We start from the raw sequence: 12,526 nt of genomic DNA, 5'->3' as shown, positions 1-12,526 counted from the left end.
GCCTGAAAAAAGACACCATACCGAGAGGAGGTCGTCCAAGCCGCTGGGAGAGGCTTAACCCTTTAACTGCTCTGGATGTGTTAACTCGTGTGCCTTTGTACCTGTCCCTGTGTGCTCTGAATGTGTTTACATGCACCACCAGTCCTACCTGGTACTCTGAACGTGTCTATGCAGGTACAAAGGTGCACGCGTTAACACATCCAGGGCAATTAAAGGATTAATAAGTCAGAGCTTATTACTGTGAAGAGAGGGCCATTGGCGATGCCGAAGAGACACCACCTCCTGACAGACGGCAACACAGAGATCATCAGAGGGAATATAGGAACTAGGAAGCCAAGGTACGAGGACTGCAGCCTTGGCAGCAGTGTCAGCAGCCTCATTTCCTGACAGACCGACATGACCAGGAACCCACATAAACATCACACTGGCTACACCAAGAGTGAGCAAGTGACAGTTTTCCTGGACCCGCTGCAGTAAGGGATGGGTGATGTACAGTGCACATAGACTTTGAACAGCACTGAGTGAGCCTCAGCAGAGGACACAATTGAAAAGCCTGTGTCGCCGGATGTACTCCGTGGCCTGATACAGGTGAAGAGCTCAGCTGAAAATATTGAGCAGTATACCAGAAACTGATACCAAAAGACACAGGTGCCAAGGATGAAGGTGCACGGTCAGTCCAAGAGCCATCAGTGTATACAAAGGTACTATTGCGAAGTTCCATGCAAAGGTCATGAAACTGAAGGCAATAGAGCAAGGCTGGAGTAGTGTCCTCAGGAAGCGAATGAAGACCAAAGTTAACACGGGCTGCTTCACGAAGCCAAGGTGGTCAGGGGTTCACACCCACTGGGAAAGTTGCAGTAGTGTGAAGTTAAGCCGCTGTAGCAATTGCCGAAAGCGGACTCCAGGAGGTAACAGAAGAGGGACGCGCCCTAAGCTGGCAACCAAAGGAATCATTAAAGAAAGAGGCATAGGACGGGTGGCCATGCATGGCAGACAAACGGCATGCATAACTGCTGAGGAGAAAGTCAGACGGTGCTAGTTCAGCAGCTTCAGCATACAGACTCTCAACCAGGCTATGGTAAACGGCACCAGTGACCAAATGGATGCCACAATGGTGGATAGTGTTGAGATGGCGTAAGAGGGATGGACGTGCAGACGCATAAACAAAGCACCCATAGTCAACTTTCGAATGGACGAGGGACCAATACAAATGGGGAAGGGTGGTTCGATCGGCACCCCAGGAAGTACCATTGAGGACATGCAGGACACTGAGGAACCGCATACAGCGGGCTGCCAGGTAAGACACATCGGAGGACCAAGAGAGTTTCCCATCGAGCATGAGCCCCAGGAATTTCATAGTTTCAAAGAATGGAAGGGCAACAAGCCCAAGATGTAAAGATGGTGGGAAAAACCAACTGCGCTGCCAGAAATTCATACAGATGTTTTTGTCAGTGGAAAAGGGATAGTCATTGTCGATGCTTCAGGAGTAAAGACGATCAAGACATTGCTGAAGATGCCGCTCAGAGAGACAGGTCCATGTAGAACTGCAATAAATGACAAAATCATCAACAAAAGGGGGGCAAAGGTGCCCGGCGGGAGACAGGCCATTATAAGGTTAATGACAAAGGCAAAGAGGACAATTCCTAGATAAAGGTGTTCGACACGGTGGAACCTACATGCACCTTGAAAACTTGGTCTTTTAAAAATTGCTGAATAAAACAGACAGGCAGCCACAGAAGCCCCATGTGTAAAGAGTACAGAGGATACCAGCAGGCCTTCTACAAATCAAAAAACATGGCCACAGTCTGGGATTTCCACAGAAAACCATTCATGACATGGGTGGGAGAAGTAATGAGATGGTCAACTGCAGAACACTGCGCTCTAAATCCACACTGTGCATTCGTCAGTAAATTGTGAGACTCGAGCCACCATACCAGCTGGGCATGAATCATATGTTCCATCACCTCGCAAACGCAGAGGGTGAGAGAGATGGGGTGGTAGAAGAAGGAAGGTTTTTGTCCTTACCAGGCTCAGGTATAAGTATGACGGTGGCTTCACACCAACATCTGGGAAATGTGTCCTCTGCCCAGATGCAGTTGTACATGTTAAGCAGAAAGTGTATGCCCGCAAGAGAAAGGTGCTGCAACATCTGAATGTGGATGGCGTCTGGCCCTGGGGCGGAGGATCAAGATGAACTGAGAGCATGATCTAGCTCCCTCATACTAAAGACAGCATTGTAGCACTCACGATTCAGAGAAGAGATGGGTATCGACTCATTTCCATTGGAGGAAGGCAGGGTGATAGTGGGAAGAGCTCGAAATGTCCACAAAATGGTGGCCCAAGATGTTGGAGATAGGAATAGTGTCCATGATGACATTGTCTTCTTCTGTCAGGCTGGAAATTGAGGAATGGATATTGATCACAGAGAGCCATCGGAGGTTGGTCTGCACGACAGAGGAAGGGGTGGAACTGTTAAAAGAACTAGTGAATAAAATCCAGCTAGCTCTTTTGCTATCCCAAAGAATGCGATGACACTTTGCATGCGTATGTTCATAATGAATGCAGTTTGCATCATAAGATGACGGTTAAAAATGCAGAGAGCATGTCTTTGTGCCTGAATTGTGTTGCAGCATGCCTCAGTCCACCAAGGGACTGGGACACAATGTGGTAAAGAGGAAGTGTGAGGAATGGAATGTTCTGCAGCAGTAAGGATAACATTTGTGAGATATTCCACCTTGTCATCACAACTGGGGAAATCTTGTTCTTCGAAGGTCGCCAGGGAGGAGTAAAGCTGCCAGTCAGCCTTAGTAAGCGGCCATTTGGGTGTGCATGCTGGTGGGGTAGGAGTTGGCAAATGGATAGTACATGGGAAATGGTCGATCGAGTAGGTGTCAGAAAGAACGGACCACTCAAGACGATGGACAAGCTGGGCAGCACAGAAGGATAGGTCCAAATGGGAATAGGTGTGTGAGGAGTTGGAAAGGAAAGTGGGTGCCCCAACGTTAAGGCAGAAGAGGTTAAGTTGGCTAAAATCAGCCACGAGGGCACCTCTCTGACAGGTCCTGGGAGAACCCCAAAGGGGATGATTCTCATTCAAGTTACCAAGTAGCAAAAATGCGGGAGATCGCTGCCCAATAAGCTGAAGGAAGTCTGTGAAAGCTCAAAGTGATCGTTAGGACGCAATTTCGTTTCCTGAAGGCAGAGTACAAGGGGGCACTGCTATGCTAAAAGAAGCTGTAAATCCACTTTGTGGGACCAAAGGTCGCAAACGTTCCATTGGAGGAAGGTCATGATGAGGAAAGAAATGAAGGGATGTCATCTCAGCAGTTGCTGAGTGAGAGCCTGTGAAGAGTTGCTGCCACAGGGCATAGAAGGAGGAGGATCATACTCCATGGGATCCACAGAAGCATTGGCTTGCGCGTGCTGTCAGTCTGCGAGTCCAGCGCTGAAAAACGGTTTGTCATGCGCACTGGCGACACAGAGGTCGGTCAAGCTAAGGTATCACATGGCAACACCGTTGAAGAGGATCTTCAAGTCGGCAAAGGAGAAGACTGTTTGCCTTTAGTGGACTTCTTCGAGCCTTTCCGGTTAGCAGAGGAAGACTCAGGTGTTGTTTGGCTGGAGGGATGTACGAAGTCTGCACAGGAGTACTCCTTCTGTCCTTTCCAGTCTATCGGTTGTGTAGCTGGTGGTTTCGCCTCTTGAGGTGAGAGTTTGGTGGCTTGTTGCATAGCTGGATGGGGGGATGGTGATGCTACCTTGACACTGGGCGATTTTACAACCTGAGAGCTGAATTTGAGATCACATGTCCGCATGGCCATGTCCTTCATGGAGCAAGGGTTAACAAGAATAGAACTACAGGTGCCAGATGGGAGAACACAGGGCTTGCGACTTGCCAATAACCTCCGAGCAACTGGGTAAGGCACTTTTTCCTTTACCCGGATCTCTTGGACAGCCCCCTCATCAAGATACGCAGGACAATCTCCAGAGGAGGTGGCATGGCCGCCTTTGCAGTTGATACAGTGTGGAGAAGGAGGCAGACAATCGCCCTCATGTGCATCCCTACCACAGGTTACACAATTGGCTGGGTGTCGACAAGACATTCTAGTGTGGTTGAAATGATGACAATGGTAGCAGCATATCAGGTTCGGAATGCATGGTCGGACTGTGATAATTTCATAGCCTGCTTTGATCTTGGACAGAAGCACCACTCTATCAAAGGTGAGGAAAAGAGTGTGGGTGGGCACCAAGGAGGAATCTAGCTTTTTCATCACCCAATGGACAGCAATGACACCCTGATCAGAGATGTAAGATTGGATTTCGGCCTTGGTTAGACCGTTGAGCAGCCTAGTGTAAACAACACCCCAGGAAGAATTCAGAGTTCTATGAGCCTCGACAGAAACAGGGTAGCCGTGGAGAAGTGAGGCGGCAAGCAGTTGTTGTGCTTGATAATCAGAAGTAGTCTCCAAATGCAAAGTGCCATTCCATAAGCAAGAGCAGGATTTCACAGGGCCAGCAATTGCATCAACACCTTTCTGAATAATAAACGGATCCACTGTGGCAAACGACTGACCGTCTTCAGTACTTGAGACCACGAGGAACCATGGTGCAGCAGGAATGATCTTTGAATCATTAGCCTCATTATGTTTATGTTTCGTAGACATTGATTGGGAAGATGATTGGCGGGAAAATCCCCCATGATTGCCAGCATCTCCAATGGCACACTCCTTCGAACTGGGGGCCCCCTTCACAAGGGGGCACACCTGCCTTAGGTGATCATTCACATCTCAGGTCACACCTCCCAAACACCTGACAGAGTGACCAATCAGCAATTTGGGAGGGTTGCAGCTCAGGCAATCACCCGTCCCTGGGCCTGACCTGTACCAGGGTGTATGTGCGAACCCTACCCGTTGACCTGGGGTTGGGAATTAAGCGTAACCCCGTCACCTGTTACACGTCAGACTTGTGAGCCGGTCTTCAGGAGCGGACAGGGAGGAAGAAGAAAAAGAGAAACCTCAAATGCCGAAGCGGAGGAACAAGAGCAGAAGGGAAGCAAAGAAAGGAAAAGGGAATGAAAGACAGTGGTGAGACTGTTCTTATGTCAGCGACAGACAATGCAGAACATTCCTAATAACACCCCAGACACGTTCCCCAAGGGATGGGAAAAAGAATAGCAAGAGGATAGACATGCAGCACACAAGGGAAAAGAAGCTGCAAAGGCTGAGGCCCCGTGGTAGCCAAGCACGAACCCGGCAAAGAGTGGCGAGCCCCCTCGGGGGGGGGGGGGGGGGGGGGGGGGGGGGGTTATGTGTACTTTGATTAATATTCCTGAATGCTTAAACAGACGCCTGAAAGATGTGCACATGACAACTCCCACACTTGTCATTTCTTTCTTTTCTGCACTGAATACTTTTTGCTAAGTGAGAATTTACTCAAGAATATTACTCCATAGACTGCCACTATACGAAAATATGTTAACTTACTTATTTCTGTGCCCTACAGATGGCAATTTGCCTTCTGGCAAAAGCTGCTGTACCAAAATGTTTTAGTAGGTCTACTATCTGTTCTCATCTGTTTTCACCAATATGGACACCTGAGAACTTAGTGCCTTTTACTGTGTTTATTATTTTCTGTTGGTACACTACATTAACAGGAGGTGGGGAATTATTGACAGTATGAAACTGGATGAGTTTTTTGCCAACATTACAGCTGGCACATTTCAGAAACCCACTTAACAACTTTAACAAACTATCATTTATTATTTTCCCTGTTGATGCTTCTTTGCTCAGATTGACAACAATGCTTATATAATTGCAACATTAACTAATGCTCCCACATAAAGCTGACTTTTTGTTTTTCTTTTTTGAAATGCGTGTAGAGATTAATCCTGATGAATAAAGGGATTTGAAAGTGACTCTCACCACAGCAAAAGGAATCACCAATCCCTATGACAGTTACGTCAGTCTATGGAAGTGTCTGATTCCACCTGTCTGCTTTGACCTGTGGCGTAATGGTGGTGTTGTGTGTGAGGTCACTATGGCGTACTTTGTAGATGTTGTGTTGTACTTGATGGTGTCCTCTGGTCGTGGATGTAGACAAGTGGTGTTTAATGCATAGTATTGGGTTCATTTGAGTTCTGATTGTCATCTTGCTAACTTAGTTTTGAGTTTATATTGTTGATAACAAGGGTTGTGGAAGTGATTTCAGTGAGTTATTAAGGGTTTTTCTTTATTTCTTTAATGTTTTTGCCATTTTCGTATGCTCTGATTTGTTTGGTGTTTGTTGTGTAGAAGGAAGCCTAATTTTTTTATTGCTTTTTTGTTAGGTATGGATATGGCAGTGAAGTACATGAGTGTATCATTACGTTCTGTGATGGGTGATGACACAATGTTTGTCATACAATTGCTGTAGATGTTCAATCTTATTGCTGAATATGTTAAGTGTCACATTTGTGGTAACATGAGGTTGACGAAATTTCTGGCGGCTCAGACCAGTGACATGTATATGTGGCATTATTGGTGTTACAGTATTTGGTGGTTGATAAGATGTGGTACTTGGTTCGAGAAACTATGTTGGCCATGAGGGAGACTGTCTTGCTTCCTTATTGATCTTGTTATTGGTCCTCTATAAGTTATTGAGCACATGAGACTGGTGTGAATGAGAGGGCTGTTTTGGATTAGTTTTCATTTTGCTGAGAGGTTTGTTTGGAGTACATGAAGTGTAGAGGGAAATTAGCTGGGCTGGGGGTGATTGTTGAAACTGACGAATCACAGTTCGGTAAGAAGAAGTATGGGAGGGGCAGTTCTTGGGTTGGTTTGAGGGTGGGGGGGAGGGCTGTTATTTTTTTTTTGGGGGGGGGGGGGGGGGGGTATGCTGATCGTGTTTTTAGGGTTTTGCAGGGGCAAAGTGTAAGGGAACTAGTGGGTCTGATTGAGCGATATACAGGTATTGAAGAGGTAGTACTATAATTTATGACGCATTTTCATGAGACGAGCGGCTATAATCATTGAATAGTAAACTACAGAATTGAGTTTAAGGATTATGACACTGGTGCTTGTACTAACATGATAGACAGATTGGGGGGGGGGGGGGGGATTAAATCAGTTATAGAGAGGGGGAAAAGGCACTCTCCAACCTACGGTCTCATTTAGATGAGTATCATCCTTAACAATTTGTATACTTTTTGTACCTTTTAGAGGGCTGTGGCGAGGATATATAGGCCAAGGGTGGTGAGTTGAGAGGGCTGGGTATGTGTGTGTAAGGGATGGAGGAGCTGTGAGTATTGGTTGTGAGGTTAATGGGATATGTTATAGGTTGGGGGAGGGTGTTTAGAAATTATGTTGGAGAGGACCAGTTTGGTTGCAGTTTTTGTTTTTTGTAAGGTGTGACTGATTGTATTTTTTCTTTGTTGGTGGTGTTTTTTTCAAAGGTGACAACGGATGGATTGGGGTAGATTTATGGGTGGCAGGTTGTGGGTGATTTAGGAGATTTTTTTTTTTTTTTGTTTTCTGTGTGCATGTGTGTGTGTGTGTGTGTGTGTGTGTGTGTGTGTGTGTGTGTGTGTGTGTGTCTGCGTGCACGTGTGGTGCCCAACAGTAGTACTGTCAGAGGCTTTTGTTGGTAAGTAATTTTTGTTTTGGTTTTATTCCCTGGTAATTGTGATGTTTTGCCTGCTGCTGTATATTTACGGTAAGTTGGATGTGTGTTAATTGTTGTCGTGACTGTCGGGTAATTGAGCTGTTGGTATTTTGGTTATACTTTTCGGAGTTGTAGGTATTAATTTTTTGGTATTGATAGCTGCAGTTGAGCTATATAGGTCAGTGTCCTAGTCCTGTGGTTTTTTGGCGTAGCGGAATGCTGTAATTTAATTTATACTTTTTGTTTTGGAATGGTGCAATGTTTTTTTTATTGTTGTATATTTAGCTTGTTCCCAACCTAAACCCCCAATTTTCTGCAGTCGTCCAGTTAGTTTTATTTTATTTTTGGATTGATATGTTACTGTTTAATTTTTATTTTTGTTCGCATTTGTTGGCATGTGTATGTAGTGGCATCATTGTCGCCATTTTGTATATGCTGGAAGTAACCATTTCTCTCATATTGATGACATCATGGGTCAAATCAGATGGGTGGAATTGGATGCTTCTGCTTTCATGGAAGCCTAGAACATGGGCATAGGCTGATAGCCCTTCGACAGGAAGGCGGGGCTTATTCCCCTGCACTGCTCCTCACCCCTCGGACAATCTAAGTTCTCGTTTGTTTATGGTCAGGGCCAACTGCCACGATACACAATAATAATAACACTGGTCAAAGCAGAACAACATTACCATGAACTTCAATGCATTTACTATCGTCACTAGGCTTATTTAAACCTAATAAACAACAAAATCTAAGCCTGCACCCATGAGAACTAAACAGCTCACTGCAAATATAGCTCACGAACAATATCCACAACTGAAACACAATAAACACCGAACACATGTGATCTCCCACTTCAAAGAATAAACTACTGTGTTGCATTCTTCACAAAATCTGCGTTTCACCTGGCCATGAGTGTAACCATTTTCTGACAGTTCTCCATCCTAGAGGGAAAACCACAGAGGTGGTCTTTTGAGTGAAACACTAGGGGCATTTCTGGGGTAGCTTATGTTCTCTCATTAAATAGTAACAAAAGAGAAGTTTTCAAGCATTTGTCAAATCTTATACCTTCCTAATAAGCAAATTTTTGACTGATAATGTTGTTCACTGTAAACATCAGCAATGGAGAGTTAATAATTTGAGATCAGTTGCACAAATGCAGGAGATACATGTATATTACATTTTACACCAAGTAGATGTGATAGTAAATCTGGTACTTACGTTTTCTAGTAAAGAAACTGACAATCTTACATGAAAATGAGGATAGGAATGAGATATAGGCTACATGTGATATATAAGCACAGATCTGTGAGTTTCAAGATGCACAGAAAAAAAAGTAATAATAGAACTCCCTCTGGAAGACAGTGGTACTTAGTAATGAAATACATGTCTGGAAATTTCTAGGTGTAATATAGTGAATAGCTGTCAATTGGGGAACTATTGGCCTGTGGCCACAATATTTTGAGAGAAAAAGAGAAACTCAAGAGTGCCACTGTATGTTCAGAATATAATTATAATAATGGTTTGCCATCTAGATTAGATTAACACCCGTTCCACAGATAATCTTTACTGCTAAGTGTCAACAAGGATAGAGTTATACCCATTGCATAATTGGGATAACATTCTCAGTTATGTAATATTTCTGTCTGCAGTGCCTTATAGTCTTTCTTACATATTCACGCTTTTACAAATGACTCCACCAACAAAATAAATGTGTGTCAGGCCTATCTGAAAATTATGTTTTTTTTTATAACTGTATGATTCTTTAAAGCATAAATAAATACAGAACTGTGCAGAATCATGTAATTAAATAAATGTTAATTGCAGGAGGTGAGCTTTCTAAGTGATGTAGATGTAGTTGAAGCTTTTAATGGAGTGACACATGTTGTTGTTTTAAACATCTTCAGGGCATTGATAAATTTTAAATACACTGATCATACCTTCGTTTTAACATACGAACAGTTACATACTTATGAGCAACATTTTATTTCAAAATCACTTCTGCTGTTGTCCACGTTTCGATATCCACCACTGGAATGCTGTAGGGAGTACAAATGGTTGCTTCGGGGCCGAACTTTGCCATTTTTATAAGAAATACATTCTCAGAAACATAACAGAGTTTACTAAAGGAGGGGCAACAGTCAAACGGTTTCAAAACATTCGTTGCCCGAATAATATAATTTATTATTCTTTTCTCTTTGGAAACTGAAGAATTATTCACATAATTTAACAACGTTTTCGTACAGAAAGAGATATACAAAACATACTGCTGTTCTATCACGCCATTCATACGCTCGTTTTAACTATTCACGTCTCAAGAGATTAATGACAACATCAGTTTAAAGAACGCGTAAGCAATTTTGTATCTGAGGGCACGAAAAAGCGATGGAAGACGTAAAGGTTATATCGTCTACTTACGCACCATTCCGCCAATGGTTATGTCTTGATCATCCGTAAGAATAACAACGAAATTTGGCTTGGTCGATTCGCTGCTGCATCGTGAAATTGCTACAACTACTGTAAGTTGTAGGAAAAATTTAATGGTTGAAGCTGTCATTGCGATCCTATGCTTTGTCCTTCACCTTGATTAATCTGATTACTTCATCCTTTCACGTCACGATTGTCAGAAAAAATTAAATACTATCGACACTTTCGCGAGTTCTCATTCCAGAAAGCTAAACCTAAAACCGACGTCACTGACAACGTAAAGCAAATGAAGCGGAATTATGCCAAAAGTTCTCTTCTAGACACCTCGCATTACCCGCCACAACAGGTGTTTATGTTTACAAACTCTACGGACAGCAAAACTCGGCGCCAATCGGTTGTGCTCGGGCATGCAGCTTGCAGCGCATTCTGGTAGCAGACAGCGAAAGTCTACCGGCAATACTCACAGTACTGTAACGTTTGTTGTGTTCGCGCGCATTTGATAGGCTGTTGTCTGTATTTGTACAGCCACATTGCTACAGTCTCATTTGGAGAATGGAGGAATATAGTTGGAACTGGTACACTGCTACATGTGGCAGCAACAAAACTTGAATCGCCACATCTGCTGCAAGCATCCAGTTACCCATGATGAAAAATTTACTTGTGTTTTGTGCAGACTCTCTCGAGCAACATGAGAACACTACACCAAACGGATCGGGAGGGTAAAGTGCAGTATGCTTTGTCAATTTAGCAGCCCCGACGTAAAGAAATGTTTCAGCATTTGATACATAAGCAAACTATCTGTGAAGATATTCACGAATTTTGGCATGAAACTCAGTTTTATGAAACGAAGCACGAAGTTGAAAAAGAAACTCCGAGTGTGTTTGTATAGATGTAAGGACAGTGGGTTAAAAGTGCAGATGAAAGCACGAAGTTATATTTTATGTGACACTATGATGGGGTGTTCAGGTTCTGTGGAAGTAATGTACGTCACAAAAAATGTTGGCCAATATTTATATTGGTGGTCTCTGCTCAACCAGAATGGACGTACATTTTACCCATCTTGTGAAGTTAAAGTTACCTTCTGTGGTACACGTGTGGATCGTTATTGGGAGATAATCAATTTAAGATCCTTGAAATGTAAAAGAAACGAAATATCCAGGAAAACAGCATCAAAAATTACATTTGACCACATTCGTGACTGTTTAGGTATCTAGGTCAAGACAATAGTTAGCAACATCCTAACTTGTTGTCAAGAAAAGATATACAAAATGAAGTACAAAGTTACTACTTAAACTGTGAGGCAACAAGACACTTAGACTATTGCACTAGTGTAAATCTTAGGTGAGGGACTTGGAGGAAACAGTTTCACAGTCCAGTTCCGAAAGCACAAGGTGTTGTGCCAGAAACATATGATCTACGAAATGAATGTTTCATTGTAATAATAATAATGAATGAAATGCAAAAAAACATCTTAAATAAATTTGGAAGTAACTTTCTTTGTATAGGTAACACCTACAATTTAAATGAATATGGGTTTGCACTAACAACTTTACTTTTTAGATGAATTACTGCTGGGATTTCCATGTTCACTCATGTTTTTGAATTCACGAGATCGTCAAGTTATGGAAGTTTTTTTAAGTATCATAAAAATACTTTTTAAGTATGAGTGCAGACAGATGTAACTGATGTCTGACATGTCAGAAGTATTTTTCAAAGCTTGGTGCAAAAGAATGACTCCATTGACTGCCAGTAACTGCCACCTACGAACTGCAGAGTAAACGGTCTTCGGGGACTCGTTGTTCTTTGGGTTTGGTCTTGTGGACTTGGGTTACGGTGTGCGTGTTATGATTTTCTGTAGTGTTTTTCTTGTGTTTTGTGTAATTACATGCACTTTAATAAAAGTGCCTGATCATAATAGCTTGGAATTTTCTGTGTGTGGTCAGTCGTTATAGCCAGAAAAACCACATTGGTCACCCTGAGTCGCGAAAATACATTGTATTCACTCGCTGTGTACCACTGGTTTCGTGCCAATAGACAATGTCACAAACTCCAGTCTTTCCGGCAGTGCAGGACACCATGACTGCAGAAAGGACATTCGACTATGAAGCACAATGCTTTACCCCATGTGCTACTAATACACCAGGAAAGTTCGTATGTCCGGTGTTTGTTTCGACTGGACAAGTGACGCTAACCCTCTTCGGCACACCCCACCAGCCACTGTACACATTGGTGTGGCCACATTCTTTGGCATTCTACACTCGACAGAATGCTCCTCCAAGACAAGATCATGGAAACCCCTAGCCCGAGTTTCTACTGCACATGGACCATGCAGCTGTCCAGTTTCGGGGTCCACACACATGGCCGCCCCCTCCTCAGAGTGGTCTACCGTTTAATGTATCCCCCTCTGTGCCAGTCAAAAGGACATTCGTGCAACTGCATGTTGGCATGTGTATGCCTACCCGTC

The 12,526-nt window shown here is 43.5% G+C and overlaps 1 protein-coding gene across 2 annotated transcripts in view; it reads right to left on the bottom strand.

The window, feature by feature from the left end:
- The window catches only part of LOC124777339 (N-acetylglucosamine-6-sulfatase-like), a 68,926-nt gene extending 58,502 nt beyond the window's left edge, over window positions 1-10,424 (bottom strand). The window contains exon 1 of one of the 2 annotated variants that reach the window (XM_047252704.1): window positions 10,058-10,424. In XM_047252704.1, coding sequence (XP_047108660.1) covers window positions 10,058-10,192 — 135 coding nt within the window. In that variant the 5' untranslated portion in view covers window positions 10,193-10,424. Of the gene's footprint in view, window positions 1-10,053 lie in introns of both variants that reach the window. The other variant, XM_047252705.1, reaches the window with a different exon arrangement.
- Window positions 10,425-12,526: the final 2,102 nt, after the last annotated feature.

This window comes from Schistocerca piceifrons, chromosome 2, assembly GCF_021461385.2.
Source record: "Schistocerca piceifrons isolate TAMUIC-IGC-003096 chromosome 2, iqSchPice1.1, whole genome shotgun sequence".
NCBI classification, from domain to species: Eukaryota; Metazoa; Arthropoda; class Insecta; order Orthoptera; family Acrididae; genus Schistocerca; species Schistocerca piceifrons.
The sequence above is the reverse complement of the archived record's forward strand: the minus strand, read 5'-3'. Positions and strand labels throughout refer to the sequence as shown.